Source organism: Coenobita brevimanus, chromosome 14 (assembly GCF_032717465.1).
Source record: "Coenobita brevimanus isolate Jiangsu-jjx chromosome 14, ASM3271746v2, whole genome shotgun sequence".
NCBI classification, from domain to species: domain Eukaryota; kingdom Metazoa; phylum Arthropoda; class Malacostraca; order Decapoda; family Coenobitidae; genus Coenobita; species Coenobita brevimanus.
This window is the reverse complement of record NC_136967.1, coordinates 17927421-17942820: the sequence shown is the minus strand read 5'-3', so window position 1 is coordinate 17942820 and position 15400 is coordinate 17927421. Positions and strand designations below refer to the sequence as shown.

General features: G+C 40.6%; 2 protein-coding genes and 1 non-coding gene across 4 annotated transcripts; 2 read left to right on the top strand and 1 right to left on the bottom strand.

Moving 5' to 3' along the window:
• Positions 1-720: 720 nt before the first annotated feature.
• LOC145389470 (uncharacterized) lies at positions 721-11947 on the bottom strand. 2 transcript variants are annotated; one of them, XM_080264765.1, is made up of 6 exons: positions 11827-11947; positions 4806-4904; positions 3959-4071; positions 2615-2730; positions 2292-2381; positions 721-1833 (listed from the first exon to the last, which is right to left on the bottom strand). In XM_080264765.1, the coding sequence occupies exons 2-5, from the start codon at positions 4854-4856 to the stop codon at positions 2335-2337; spliced, it is 327 nt and encodes a 108-aa protein (XP_080120891.1). In that variant the 5' UTR covers positions 4857-4904; positions 11827-11947; the 3' UTR covers positions 721-1833; positions 2292-2334. The 2 variants fall into 2 exon arrangements, with proteins under 2 accessions (XP_080120891.1, XP_080120894.1); XM_080264768.1 differs by lacking the exon at positions 2292-2381.
• LOC145390061 (52 kDa repressor of the inhibitor of the protein kinase-like) lies at positions 5383-10283 on the top strand. The gene is made up of 3 exons (XM_080265138.1): positions 5383-5584; positions 5857-6077; positions 9564-10283. The coding sequence occupies exons 1-3, from the start codon at positions 5383-5385 to the stop codon at positions 10281-10283; spliced, it is 1143 nt and encodes a 380-aa protein (XP_080121264.1).
• Positions 10928-11047, top strand: LOC145390541 (5S ribosomal RNA). The gene has a single exon (XR_013895686.1). It is a non-coding gene; the product is annotated as a 5S ribosomal RNA (ribosomal RNA).
• Positions 11948-15400: the final 3453 nt, after the last annotated feature.

Below are 15400 nucleotides of genomic sequence, written 5' to 3'. Positions count from 1 at the left end.
TGCTCACCAAACCACCAGGCGCCATGCTTTGGTTATATGTTTACCAAGCGTAGTAAATGGTGTCCTGGGATACAGAAAACGATTTTGCTTGTCACTCAGTGTAGAGTCACATGCAGACAGAACGAAGAGGAAAGAATGAAGGAAAGAAAGACAGAAGAGGAAGGATGGAAAGAAAGAAGTGGCCTTCCATGCCAAGTAAATCGCAATCCCTTCGTTTCCCTCTACCGTATATAACTTTGATCATCCATATAAATAACCACACATTTCCACACACTTTGTGACCCTGTCACTTTCTACATGTACCCTGTGCTCTAAAAAACAATCCAACATCAACAGCAGAGCAGTAAGATGGGCAGAAGCAAGATACTTCAAGAAGTAGAATGTATTTTGTAATTTTTATTTCATATTAGCATTAACAAGAAAAATAAAGAAATGATAATCTATTACTTTTTATTTGTGAATGTCATTCCTTGACAGCCATATCAACATATTTCAATTACCAGGATTTCTTGCTAGTGATAATGTAAGCATGTGAGAATTGGGAAGAAACTAGTCAGACAGTCAGATGATGTAAGCCAAGTAACTGTGGAGTAAATTAACTTTTAAGTGGCAAGGTTAGAGTGGATTTGGGTATAGTTTTACCTTATTTACTTCACAGGTCGCTACCAAGTTAAACAAGCATCCATTAGCTCATAAGCGGAGGGAAAATAAACGGAAGAGTACTATTACTCTGCTATTTGGAAATCCTCAGAGTCAGTACAATAATAAGCTGAAAAACACTTGTCTGCTTTTCTGCCCATGGATTTTCTTTGGCTAGGATGTGCTACGGAAGAAAATAATAGACATTCTGTAAGTGTGAAGTAGATGTTGTAGAAGAGCAGGCAAACTTTATCTTGTGATGGTGCAGCAAGGTCTGCACAGAGCTGGTTCTACAGATGGTTTAAATAATTATAGCTTTACTTTCACATCATACCCAAATGAAGCTGTAGGACAAAAAAAAAAAAAAAAGTATTTGTACAGGTAATGGAAAGAATTTTTACAACAAGTGTAAATGCTGACTAGTGATTCATGTGTGCTTTATGTCCTGTGCATCTCGCTAATTTCATCCACACAGGATTGTTATTAGCTCTTTTGTTCTCAACCAAGCCACTCTTTGTCACTCCCCTTAGTTTCTATACATGTACCTTTTTTTTTTTTTTTAACATTAGAAATGGTTTGGAAGAATAACATACTATCAATGCTGAAAATTATAACTGTTGCTCTTGCTCTAAAATATATTAAACGGAAAATTAGTTAACCAATGTTCTGAATGGTTTTCTGGATAGTATTAGATTAAAGCTTGTCATAATAATAAGAGAGACAGACTTGTAGTGAAAGTTTTTTTTAATGTCTGAATTTTTAAATATGTGGTATATTGGCAGAGAATAATAGCTATGATAACAGTATAGAAATTGCCAACAGAAACTTATAGGTACAGGGCTACCTGGATGTATACATGCAAGAACTACCTAATGAAAGCTAAACAATGGTCCTGTTAGATATATATATATATATATATATATATATATATATATATATTTATATATATATATATATATATATATTTTTTTTTTTTTTTTTTTTTTTTTTTTTTTTCAAATTTTTAACAAAAATTCCTGAAGTGCCAGATGCAATTATGGAAGAGTAGTACAACTGTGAAGAGGTCAAAAGTCTGTATTTGAGTTCAGTGATTAGGTCCATGTCCATCATCCATGTTCAGTGACTGGGTTCGTATTGATGTCCAGTGACGTGGTGTCCAAGCCTTCAGTGACAACAGCTCTCAGGACTACCATTCTGTAATCAGAAGCAGTCCAATGTAATACTAAAGATAATCAAGATTAAAATTTGATTTGCACTATAATAACTTATTCTATCCGAAGACCTTATTTTTTTTTCCAGAACCTTACATTCAGCATAGAGCACCCTAGTAGTGAATGGGTGTTTGAAGACTGACACTAGTGGTTGTTAAATGTGGCAGATCCAGAATAACTATGTCGCTACACCGTTTGATTATGCAAACGTCCCTCAACTTCTTCCTTACCCCCTCAAAAAGAGGATGGTAGACTGAAGATGAGCAATTTTAACCTACAGTTCACTGAATTTACATTTAAGATGTGCCATGGGACAAAATAACAACATTGTGCATAATTGAAAATAATGTAGTTCTCTACTGTAGTTATATTCACAGCCACATTGATGTAACAGGATTCTTTCTGTCAGAGTAAAAAAGAAAAGATGACTACTGTGCTTACAAGTCATTGCCACGTGGAGATTAGGACTGGAGGGTCTTATTTCTTACTTCTCAGGAGTTATAATAGGACACAGTTGATTTGGCGGACAATCTGTAGGAAGAAAACGAAGGCTATTTTTTTTTTTTTTTTCTAACAAGGATGATACATTTTTTAGGCAGAGACAAATATACAAACACGTGAAGGTACACCTCTCGATGTAAAAAAAAAAAAAAAAAAAAAACATACAGTACAGTGCGTGTGAGAGACAGACAGACAGACAGACAGACAGAGACAGAGACAGACAGATAGACAGAGACAGAGAAACTAAGGTGTTAAGTGCTCACCAAGGCAGCAGACACAGTCTTCATAATCACACAAGCCCTCCCTCAGATCCTTGCAGTACTTATCCACCTGTGAACGTGGATAGCACGTCCCCCCTCTCGAGGCACACTCTGTAAGCCTGCAAAGTTGAGGTGAAGGTTGGATTACTTATGTGAATAGTTATGAGTTCTTTTATTCATCTTAGTAAGGGCTTATCGAAGTGGTGGGTTTAGGCATGAAGACAACATTGTCTGTTGGCTACAACATACTCTGATTTGCCAAGCTGAGAAGAAGGCTGGGTTACTTATGTGAATAGTTAATGGGTTCTTTCAGTCAGCTCAGTAATGGCTTTTTGAACTGAGGGGGAGGAGGTCAGACACAAAGATAGCACTGCCCAATGGCTCCAGCACAATCAAACCTTCCAAGCTGAGTTGAAAGATATACTGCGAACCCCCTCAACCTGGATGATGTGCTCTTCAGTTTAGTCTTGCTGCCAACTGAGGATGATGTGCTCTTCAGTTTAGTCTTCCTCCTAACTGAAGATTTTACTGACCTTGAGAAAAGCGTCTCATACTGAAGAGATTTATTAATGCTGTATCTAAACTCCCATTTCAAAACGTCCATTATAAGCTGAAGGAAATCATGAGATGACGAGAATAAAATGCAAAAAAATCCTCTACGGCTCAGAGGATTGCGTAATTACTGAGTCCTTGAGCCTGATGATTTAGTTTTTGATGTGGGAGTGTCTCCTGAAGCGCTACCCTCCCCCGCCATGCCCTCTACTACTCTGCCCTCCCCTACCCTGTCCTTCTCTACCCTTTCCTTCCTTACCCTGCCCTCCCGTCCTTTACCCTCCCTAACTGCCCTTTCATTCCTTCCCCAACCAGTCAGTCCCACCCTAAGGATAATCACATGGAAGGTGCTAGTGAAGCTCTGTATGACGCTTATAGCTGCGTAAGAATTCATGCACAAGGGCTCATATTCTCGTCGGGTAAGGAAACTCCCTAACAGTTTTACCAAGCGACTTACTTTTTTGTTTATTTCACCATACTGTCCTCTTGTGTGTTCTATAAATCCTTTCAGTATTGTCATATTCTGCATAAATTACGTACAAAAGGATACTAACTAACCATATCCAAAATTAAATCGCTACGGAAAAGCGTCCTTAACCGACGAGAATACGGGCCAGGGTGCTTCACTAGCGAAGTCTCATAAGATCTCACATTTGCTCCTTACGTACAAGAATCCGAATATCACTCACCCTTTGCCATAGCATCCAAGACAGTCGGAAGATCAAATATGAAAAACAAATCGCTTACGTGGTGCTACGTATCGTCCTATGCCATCAGGAGTTTAATGTCACTTACTTTCTGCTATAGCAAATCAATGGTTCTACAGGGAGCGCCCTCTCTTCAAGCCCCAACACTGTGTCGTCATCCACCTCGAATTCTGCTTCTGTTTCTTCCATCGCCATGAGATTCTTCGCCACAAAAGACGGGGTTATTGAAGTAAATAAATAAACAGAATATATATATATATATATATATATATATATATATATATATATATATATATATATATATATATATATATATATATATATAGATAGATATATATATATATATATATATATATATATATATATATATATATATATATATATATACTGTATATGAGTCACCCTGGAATGCAAATCTAAGATCAAAATAGCAGCATTAAATTTGTGTTCAATCTGTTCATCATCCTACTCGTAACTAGACACAGTTTATCTCTGAACTAAACAAAGTAATAAATGAATAAAATAAATGAATGTGAGTAACTCTAGAATCCGAATGTAAGATCTGACTAGGGGAGTTAGTCTGAGTTCATTCTGTTCATCAACGTGCCAATAAGATACAATTTATCTCTGAACTGAACAAGCCCCGCCAGTAATGACAAAAGCATCACTATAACTTAATCAAATTATAAATAAGAAGGTTCACTGCAGATCCTGACCATAGCCTTGGAGGGAGAGTGTTAGCCAGAATGAACCCTTCTTCATGCTGACGAAGCACGAATGGCATAAGAGGGGGAGTGTTTGTAGTGAGTGATGTTTGTGACAGCCCAAGCGATGTAATGGCTGTGTGTGTGTGTGTGTGTGTGTGTGTGTGTGTGTGTGTGTGTGTGTGTGTGTGTGTGTGTGTGTGTGTGTGTGTGTGTGTGTGTAAGACTCACCACAGCCTGAGATACTCCCAACAAGATGGTCAGGCAGAGAAGCACTTTCATCTTGGCGGTTTGGACTACCTTGTTGCTGTTCTGACTGTTGACCAACTTCTGAAATGATTTAAGGACGGTATAATAGGTGGTGAGGATGGAGACTCAGACAGGCTAGAGCAATATGTGCGTGAGATGGACGGGGAGAGGAGGAGGGGGAGCCCAAGGGTGAGCAGGGACGGAAGCAGGGGTGTTGCCCTAGTTGCCCGGGCAACATCCTTCTTTCCTGATTAGTTGTCTTCACAGTGGGAATGATTTTTCCATTCCAACTAAATTTTCTGTTTCACTCTCTAACGGGGACCAGGCATTATTCTTGTCTTATAGTGTGAATGCTTGTCATGTATGTGTGTGTGTGTGTGTGTGTGTGTGTGTGTGTGTGTGTGTGTGTGTGTGTGTGTGTGTGTGTTTCCAGGATATGTGGACCATAAATTACCCTTGGATAGTGTATTTTAATGCTGATGATGATGCTCTGTGTAAATACTGTTGTTTGTTCGGGAAGGTTTTTGTGGGTGGAAAGTTTGTGACACAATACTGGAACATGTACCATAAGAGGAACAGTGACTTGAAAGCACACAGTGGCCTCTTATATCACATGGAAACCCAGCAGAGAGCTCAGGATTTCATCGGTGTGATGGAACAGAGGAAACCTGCCAGTAATGCACAGTTGAATTCTGCCGCAGCAGAGACCATTGCCACAAACAGGAAGCTGTTGGAGTCTATCAATGACACATCCATTCTCTGTGGGAAGCAGAATGCGGCACTTCGTGGACGTGTAGATTCAAAATAAAAATATCTTCAAAGAACCAGACCGAAATCCTGGAAAATTCATCTCTTTCTTGAGACATCGAGCCTGAGACTGTGACGATCAACTCACCAATCATTTACAGAAATACAGCGGGAATGACGCCTACACATCGAGAACAGTCCAAAATGAACTCATTTCTATCATTGGTCGGCAAGTACAGTATAGTTTTACCACTGACATCAAAAATGCTTTTCTCTATTTGTGCAGATGAGGCAACAGATGTATCCAACCATGAACAGCTCAGCTTGGCTGTGAGGTATGTGGATTCCCTCGACAACATCCAAGAAATGTTCATGGAGTTTGTTGAGTGTGATACTGGGACAACTGGACGTGCCATTGTTGACAAACTAATGTACACTATAACTGACAAACAAGGACTCAATATGGCGAATCTCCGTGGGCAGTCTTATGATGCGGCAGGCAACATGGTAGCAAACTTACATGTTTTTTTTTTTTTTTTTAATGCGAGGAAGAAGGAACCAAAGGCTGGGCCAGCAAAACGTTCCTTCCAAGAAAAAAAAAAAAAAAAAAAGCAATACAGAATTGAGTAAAATTCAAGGTCCATTCATTTCGAGATGCCTGGACAAACAGCGTTTGAAAGACTGGAGATCCTAGGAAGTAGGAAATACAGACAAAGGGAGACAGTTCCAGAGTTGACCTGGTACAGAAATGAAGGACTGGAAGTAACGGTTAACTCTTGCATTAGAGAGTTGGACAGAAAAGGTATGAGAGTTTGTTGCTAGACGCATGTTATGCGCCAGTCGTAAAGGTGGAGGGATGCAAACAGACAGTTCAGAGGAGCAGTGACCTTTGATGTAGCAAGAGAAAAGAGATAAAGAGACAACAGTGCGGCAAAGAGACAGACGTTGAAGGGAGCCAGTAAGAGGAGGAGAGTTGATGAGACAAGCAGCCTCTGACTCCACCCTATTGAGATGAGCAGTATGTGGGGAGCCTCCCCACACATGAGAGTTGTAATCTAAACAGGGGTGAAAAAAGTCCATGTATAAAGTCAACAACTGTGCATGGATAAAGAAGGCACGGAGTCGGCTTAGCACACCTAATCTCTTGGACGCAGATCTTACTAGAGATGCAATATAATCTTTCCAAGATAAGTCCCGTCTGAATAAAACCCCAAGCATGTTCAAGGATGATTCAGGATTGAGCTGGATATTATTAAACACTAGTGGGTACTCCTGTGGAAAATTTTAACGGGTTGATAGGTGTAAAAACTGAGTCTTTGATGCATTAAAAACAACAAGATTATATTTACCCTAATTAGAGATACGAGCCAAGTCAGACATTTGGTGTGCCATAGCCTCAACCCTTGTTTGTTGAAGTAACTGCTGAACTGGACATTGTGGAAACCGAATGGAAAGGTGAAGGGTGGAATCATCAGCGTACGAGTGGATAGGATTAGATGGACAGCTTAGAAGATCATTTATGAATAAAAGAAATAGAGTTGGTGATAGGACAGAGCCCTGAGGAACACCACTGTTGATCTATCTAGGAGAAAATCGATGGCCGTCTACAGCAGCAGCTATAGAACGACCAGAAAGGAAACTATAGATGAAGGCACAGAGAGAAGGACAGAATCCATAAGAGGGCAGTTTGGAAATTAAAGATTTATGCCAGACTCGATCAAAGTTATTTGAAAAGTCAAGTGCAATGGCGATGATTTTGCCAAAGTCCCGAAAGGAGAATGACCACGAGTCTGAAAGGTAGGTTAGAAGATCGCCAGTGGAACGTCCCTGACGGAACCCATACTGATGATCAGAAAGAAGGTTGTGGTAGGAAAGATGCTTCAAAATTTTTCTATTATGAGTAGACTCGAAAACTTTTGAGATACAGGATGTTATAGCAATGGGACGATAGTCAGAGGGTTGGGAATGGTCACCCTTCTTTGGGACTGGCTGAATGAGATCAATCTTCCAGCAAGAAGTAAAGGTACAAGTTGAAAGACAAAGGTAAAAGACTTTACCTAGGCAGAGTGTAAGCACAGAAGCACAGTTCTTGAGGACAACTGAAGGGACTCCATCAGGCCCATATGCCTTAGTATCGAGGCCAGTGATGGCAAAAAATACATCCGCTGAAGACATTTTAATGTCAGTCATGAGAAAGTCAGAGGGGAGAAGTGATGGAGGAACAGCACCGGAATCGTCAAAGATGGAATTGGAGGAGAAAGTCTGAGCGAAGGGATCTGTTCTATCAGTAGAAGAAATAGTTACAGAGCCATCAGAGTAGAAGAGAGGAGGGAAGGATGATGAAGTATTGTTATTAGAAAGGTTTTTGGCAAGGTGCCAGAAGTAGCGGGAAGAATTCGAGTTGGAGAGTTGAGAGCATTTAATATGGACGAAATTATTTTTAGCAGAGCGAAGAACTGATTTAGCACAATTTCGGGCAGAAACATAAAAATCATGTGATTCAGGGGTGGTTTGACCCCAGTACCTTTTATAATCCCTCTCCTTGTTGCAGACAGCATTAAAACAAGCGTGATTAAACCAAGGCTCTCTTACATTAGTCAAAGGATATGAGAAAGGAGTGTATGCTTCCATGCCCGAGAGAATAACCTCCGTAATAGACAAGGCACACTCACATGGCTCCCGGCCATGGAAACAATAATCATTCCAGGAAAAATAAAAGAATTACTGCCTGAGGGCCTCCCAATCTGCAACTCCAAAGCGACACATATAACGTTTCTTTGGAGGGTCCTCAGGCCGTACCAGAGCGATAGGACAGGTTAAGGTAATAAGGTTGTGATCGGAGGAGTCCAGCGGAGAGAAAAGATTAATTGTGTAAGGAGAAGGATTAGTTGTGAGGAAGAGGTCAATTATGTTGGAGCTCACTCCAAGGCGGTCAGGGATATGGGTAGGGTGCTGTATAAGCTGCTCTAGGTCATTAAGGAGAGAAAAGATGTAGGTTTGTTTCATCAGGTGGATCAGTGAAAGGAGAGGAGAAGCAAAGTTGGTGGAGAACATTGAAATCTCCATTAGGAGAAATGGATAGAATGTGCTCCATTTTAGAAGTAAGATAGTCGAATAATTTTTCATAGTAAGTAGAATTAGGGGATAAGGAAACAGTGCAGATATATTTAGTCAGAGATAGACAAGAAAGCCGAAGCCAGAGAGTAGAGAATTTAAAAGAATCAAGTTCAGGAACACGAGAGCAAGATAGGTAGTTGCATACTTTTTCACAACATCCACTTTCGGCTTTGAAATGAGTATAGAGAAAGTAGGAGGATACAGAAAAGGGTTTGCTATCAGTTGCCTCAGACAGCTGAGTCTCGGTAAGAAAGAGAAGGTGAGATGTAGAGGAGGAGAGGTGATGTTCGACAGAGACAAAGTTAGAGGAAAGGCCGTGAATGTTGCAGAAATGAAGAAGTGAGTCAGGCAGTGGATCCAGGTAGCTCAAAGATTCGTCACCGGGAGAGGGACCGATGGTGGGAGCATTTATGTTCTTCCCCCTCGGGGGCTCCGAGGCATGGTGTTGGTGCGCCATTTTCCTTTATATTTTAAATTTTGAAAAGGAACTGTAGCGTGTACTGTGCATGTAGACTGGTGTTGACAGATAGAGAAACTTGAATTGGAGAGCATGTTGGCCTACTCTCTGTGTTACTGAAACACTGAAAAACTTCAGCAAATGGTGATGGTCAGAAATTAGTCCTGAGGGCTGATGAAATGAGAGCTCTAGCTCTCCCTGTCATCAGCGTTCTATCCACCTTGGGAGTACTGCCCTGCTCTACTAGTGCTACAGTCTATTCGAGTTCTCGAAGCAGAGCCAGAGGAGATTTATATTCACTGCAACTCCCATTAGTTCTACTTATGTAAATGAAGGCTTGCAAAGTCATACCAGTGTCCAGTATGATGATTGTCATCAGTGAAGCGAGCATATTTGTTAATAACTCTCCAAAACGCCAGAATCATCTAGAGGGCTTCCTAATGAGACCTGATGACTGCCAAACCAACCGAACCAAACAACGCGATGTTCACAGAACACTTTGGATCGAATGTTATGATGCTAGGGAAGTTTTCCTGGATCTACTACCTACAATCATCGCATGCTTGGAGGATATGATGACCTCACCCAATGAGTGGAATAGGGACTCTATCAGTGCCACTCGAAGCTTGTGCCTGTCTATTACACAGTTTGAATTTGTGTTCTCACTGACTGTAACCAGTAAAGTGTTGTTTGCTACGAAAGGACTGTGTAAGAAACTACAACTTAGAGCCACTGACATCATCCGTGCTTATGAACATGTCGATGATTTCAAACACTTGGTTAGTTCAGTGACGGTAGATGTCAATTCTTTCCATGAAAGATGCTTTGAGCAACCGACAGACATTGCTGGAACATTCGAACTGGACGTCAAAGACCCCAGGAGGTGTGGTAGACAGACACTCCGAAACAATGCTCCTACTGAATCTGTAACAGACTACTACAAACTCAGTTTTACCATCACACTACTTGACCATTTAGACCAACAGTTGAAAAAGAGGTTTTCTTCAGTCCAGAAGAATGCCATTCAGGGAATGCAGATTGTACTTGCAGTTCTCCTGAAATCTGATACTGGATCCAAGACGTTAACTCAACAGCTGGCAACATCATACAACCATGACCTCCAAGAGAAGCGTCACTAGAAGTTGAGCTTAGGAATATGAATGAGGAAATGGAAAGCATGGGAGAAAGAGGTACCTAGCAATCCACGAGATGCTTTGCCATTTGCAGATGAGGATTTTTTCCCAACCATCAGGATCATCTTACGCCTTGTATGTACTATTCCCGTGACCAGCTGTAAGAATGAGTGAAGTTTTATTACCATGCGTCGGCTGAAGACCCGGCTCAGGAGCACGATGACAAATGAACGCCTGACCAGACTTACTGTAATGAATATCCACTATGGTGTACCCATCGATATTCCAAAAGCCATTGGTGTGTTTGCAAGGAAACACAGCCGACCAATGCAATTTGTGGATCTTCTCTCCAACCATGCTAGTGAGTGAGCACAAAATAACTGAATGTGATTAATTGTCCAATTGTATGTTATTTCGTTCAGCATATAACATGGAGCTCAAGACAGTTTTTGATTATTGTAATTGGCTTATTAATCTATTTTGTTACAGCCTGTTGAGAATTATTGTATGTTTTTATCCCGATGATACACAAATGTAAACATACGTTTCTTTTTTTTCTATGTAAAGTATGAAGAGTATTGCACTGAACAAACCGCAGGTGTGTAAATTTTCATTCGAGCTTTACTTAATCCAAGAGTAAGTAAATAAAATCAAATGGGCCATACCACGTTGAGTACACCGCTTCCCGTCCGATCAGCGAAGTTAAGCAACGTTGGGTCTGGTTAGTACTTGGATGGGTGACCGCTTGGGAACACCAGATGCTGTTGGCATAACGTTCTCCCTACGTGTCAAGTGGGGTTGGTGGAGGATTAGTGCCCCTCCCTGTAAAACAATTAACTCTAAGCCCTTGGCCACCCCGTTTGGGATACATGGCGTCTGGCAATGAATGAATGAATGAAGTGGCTCACTACATTATTCAGTAACATTGTGAAACAGCTTCTGAAAAACCAAGGGGGTCCACAAGTCCCCTAAATAATATTTTAGGCTATTGAGAATAAAGGAATCTTGAATAATGCCAACAAAAATTTGGGCAACACCAAAAAAAAAAAAAAATCCTGTGTCAGTCCCTGGTGAGGGAGGGATGGAGTGGAGAGGTATATGGTGGAGAGGGAGAGGGTAGACAAATGGCAGAGGACAGGGCGACAAGGAGACAATCTGTTTGTCGCCACTCTTTGCAGAATCAAGGCATTTGGCAAAAGGTAATCTCGTAAAGGGTGGCCACAGGCAAATTGCCTCCATGGCGCTTTCCATGTGGCTGTTCTTCCTCCAGATCAAACACTGAAGATACTACATCTGATAAAAAAAAAAAAAAAAAAAAAGAAAAAAAAAAAAAAAAGAATCTTGACTCCCTTTTCAAGTCCTTGTGCTTACACTCCAGAGAAGATTGAAACCCACACAATTTACATCTCTGAAATGCCCAACTTCGATCACAGAATAAACCGCAAAAATCTAAGACAACCCAGAGCAGCTAAAAAAAAACTAGACTGGTTGGCCCTATTTCATCATGTGAAAACTGAACCTATAAGGCAAGGATACATTCAACCCTCACCTGTGTGGATGAGCTTCGAGGATATCGTTCTGGCTGGCGAGTGAGCTTCCATCCGCCTCAGACTTTCTTATATCAGACCCCCAAAACTCTGAATTATACAGTTTTTCATTTCAAACTCAGAGCCTTCATTTTCATATCAAACTCAAATCAGTATTAATAAATTTTGGCTGAATATTAATTTTTCAAGCACGTATAATCACTGGCAGCAATTACCTTATCCATAAATGCAGGTTCAAGGTTAATTAATCAAACATGTAGATTCACTGACAGCAATTAACTTATCTTGATGAGATACCACCCATCTTCAGCTCATTAGATTATGAAAAACAGTAATAAATCTGGTTGAACGTTAATCTTTCAAGCATCATGAGAGAAAGACAGCAATTAACTTATCGTGAGAAGAATTCCATACATATTTAGCTCTCATTAAAAAAAAAAAGGTCACTATCGGCAACTAGCATCGCCGTACGATGCAAAAAGTGTAGCTAATTAGTGAAGAAAAACTACCCATATCTGGGTCTCATTAAAAAGACATAAATATTGATTTCAGCAACTAGCTCGCCCAGAAAATTCATTGGGTAAAGGCTCGTTAGCGTAGTGGATAATTTGTCTGCCGTTCGTGTTGCCGTGTACAGTAAGTAATTTGATGCCTCATTAGATAAATCTCTTAATCGCCCCTGTCTAGTGTAATGAGCTGTTTTGGAAATAATTTTTGTATATCCACAGTTGAAGCAAGAACTTACCTTTGTGTGTGAGATGGCAAGACTGATGCCCTCTCTCATGTTCGTTTCTTCCATCCTTCTCTTCTCGTTTCTCCTTCTTTCTCCAATATATCTCTTCCTTCTTTCCTCCTTTTCTCTCCTTCCTGTTTCTATCCCCCCCCCCCTCGTTCCTCCCCGCACCCTCTCTCTCTGTCTGTCTGTCTGTCTGTCTGTCTGTCTCTCTCTCTCTCTCTCTCTCTCTCTCTCTCTCTCTCTCTCTCTCTCTCTCTCTCTCTCTCTCTCTCTCTCTCTCTCTCTCTCTCTCTCTCAATCATCTCTTCCCTGCTTCTACCTGGCCTTAACTCCCCAAAAGGTATTCCTCCAGGTGTGACTCAACTAATGTATGGAGAGCAACAGGTGTAATTAGCTGGTCTCGCCAGGTGCCACAACCGCTCCTTAAGTTAAATACCGCTCTTAATTTGATCAGGGGGCATTAACTAGCTCATTAGACTGATTACACTGCTTGACCTGAGTTACCGGGCTGAACACTTGACCTCTGTAAACACTTGGATTGGCATGAGCGGATGTATACATGTGTGGGAACTATTTTACACATACATACGTTCACATAGTAACCTCTCTGTCTACCTCTCTATCGGTGAATCTGTCTATCTATTTTCTTTCGTTGATGATGATGATTTGCAGATGGGTCCTTTAAGGTGACGAGGTGAAAATGATGCCGTGACGGGTATCTGTGGGCGTGACGTTAGCATCCAGTGCGGTGGGCAGTGTGCAAGTGTTTCTTTCCAGTGACGTATATTCTATTCCTGAACGTCCGCCTCACATTCGCTTTCTCCCCATCTACGATTATCCAGTTCCCGTCTTTCCTCTCTGTACCTACTTTTTCTGATTACTGTCTTATGAATGAATGAATTAATTAATTAATTAACTAATTAATTGACTGCTATGTAATTTATGTAGCCCAACGTTTGTCTTCACCAAAATGATATATATACATTTTCCCCGACACATATAATATGTACATTTCGGTCTTTAAGTACATATCTACATTTTTTTTTCTGAGGGTCATAAATACAGTTGTCTGCTACACATATAATTTTTAAAGGCACAATACGTGGAAAATTTTGTCACATTCTTTTCTAACCCTGAATAAATCTTTATTTTCTGCTAATTTGATAGAGATTTATAATCGTCCTCTCTCTCTCTCTCTCTCTCTCTCTCTCTCTCTCTCTCTCTCTCTCTCTCTCTCTCTCTCTCTCTCTCTCACACACACACACACACACACTAACACACTGCCGCACTACACAGCGCCACATCACAAACATCACACCACACTCTGTCACATCACACATTGCCACACCTCTCAGGGCAGCGTATCTCTCTGGCCTAGGAAATTTCTTAACACCTCTAACCTAGTGATTTATTTTGCACATCACACCTTAACTTGTATTTTACTGATGGACACTATGTTAGTATAAAAACCATGTAAAGTAGTAAACGAGATAATGTGTAATGTGCAAAATACATCGCTATGGAAAAGGAACTCTGAAGCCTCCTATTCCACTTAAAGTACCGTCCTTAACATTGCCATGTAGGAGACTTCCTGGTAGTTTTTCTTCAGCGTCTTATATATATATATATATATATATATATATATATATACACACACACACACACTGAATATATACATATCGCCTTAAAAGTTACCCTTATATGTGGTCTATATTAATATGTTTTTAGTGTCGAGAGTTTATGGATCAGTTATTATACATGAGGATGAAAAGATGTAATAGTCAGAACAAATCGCTGAGGAACAAGCGTTACCAGCTTACGAAATTTCCAGAGCCATCTAGAATACGACCACGTGATGTAAGAACTTCGTTGCTCTTCTTTAGCGATTTATATTCGATTCTTCACCTTGACATTCCCTTGCACGCCATTTTTATTATTTCAGCATCCACACAGCACACATCTGTAATATTCGAGAGGACACTCACGTGCAAAGTGTGAAATAAATCGTTAAAGAAGAGGCGCTGAGAATGTCCAGTGCCATCCAGAATAACCACCCACACTTCCCATTGCCACATCTTCTCTTAACCAGTTCCCACGGGCTTTCTTAATACCTTATACCATTATCGTGAGTGTCGTGGCATCTGTCATGTCCTGAGCCTGATAGTACCAGCGTCACACTTTTTTTTTCCTATGGTGTTGCGTTTCGAAATTCATTGGACAGCGTGATTCATTCCAAGAGACAGCCAGTGAATATTCGAATTAACAGGTTTCGTGAAGAACATGAGTCATTTCAAAAGACAGTCAGTGAATATTCGAATTAAAAAGTTTTGAAGGCAACGTGAATCAAAAGACAGAGAATAATCGAATTAATAAGTTCCGTGGACAACATGAATCGTCCCAAAAGGCAGTGAATATTCCAATTAAAAAGTTTCGTGAAAAACATGAATCATCCCAAGAGACAGCCAGTGAATAAGTTACCCATGGCAGTGTGCGAAGGGGTGGTATGGAGAGTGATGAGGCTAGGGTAATGACAGATTTGAGCTGGTAGGAAGCATTTCGTATGAAGCAGTCTATGACAAGGGTTTGGCGCTTCTGTTATGTCCTGGTGAAGTGATAGTCGTCTGGATGACTCTAACCGATATGTGGTATGAAGTGCCCAAGTGTGGATGTGCAGGCCTGTGAGGTGGTCAGGAGTCCGAGGGCTTGAATGATGAGTAAATGAGAGAATGGCTCATTCATTTCAGGTTGCTTTGGTTAGTTTCTTCTTATATAGCTTTCTTTTTTTCTCTCCCTCTCTTTCTTTGAATCCTCTCTCACCACATTTAAGGGTGGAAAAAGAG

Excerpts from the sequence above, each read along its gene's own strand:
- LOC145389470 (XM_080264765.1), bottom strand. The coding sequence starts at position 4,856 with ATGAAAGTGCTTCTCTGCCTGACCATCTTGTTGGGAGTATCTCAGGCT. Across the intron at positions 4,072-4,805 it reads TGGGAGTATCTCAGGCTGTG|AATCTCATGGCGATGGAAGA; the intron begins GTGAGTCTTACA and ends TTTGTGGCGAAG. Across the intron at positions 2,382-2,614 it reads AGACTGTGTCTGCTGCCTTG|ATTGTCCGCCAAATCAACTG; the intron begins GTGAGCACTTAA and ends TTCTTCCTACAG.
- LOC145390061 (XM_080265138.1), top strand. The coding sequence starts at position 5,383 with ATGTACCATAAGAGGAACAGTGACTTGAAAGCACACAGTGGCCTCTTA. Across the intron at positions 5,585-5,856 it reads CAATGACACATCCATTCTCT|ATGAGGCAACAGATGTATCC; the intron begins GTGGGAAGCAGA and ends CTATTTGTGCAG. Across the intron at positions 6,078-9,563 it reads ATGATGCGGCAGGCAACATG|AATCATCTAGAGGGCTTCCT; the intron begins GTAGCAAACTTA and ends CCAAAACGCCAG.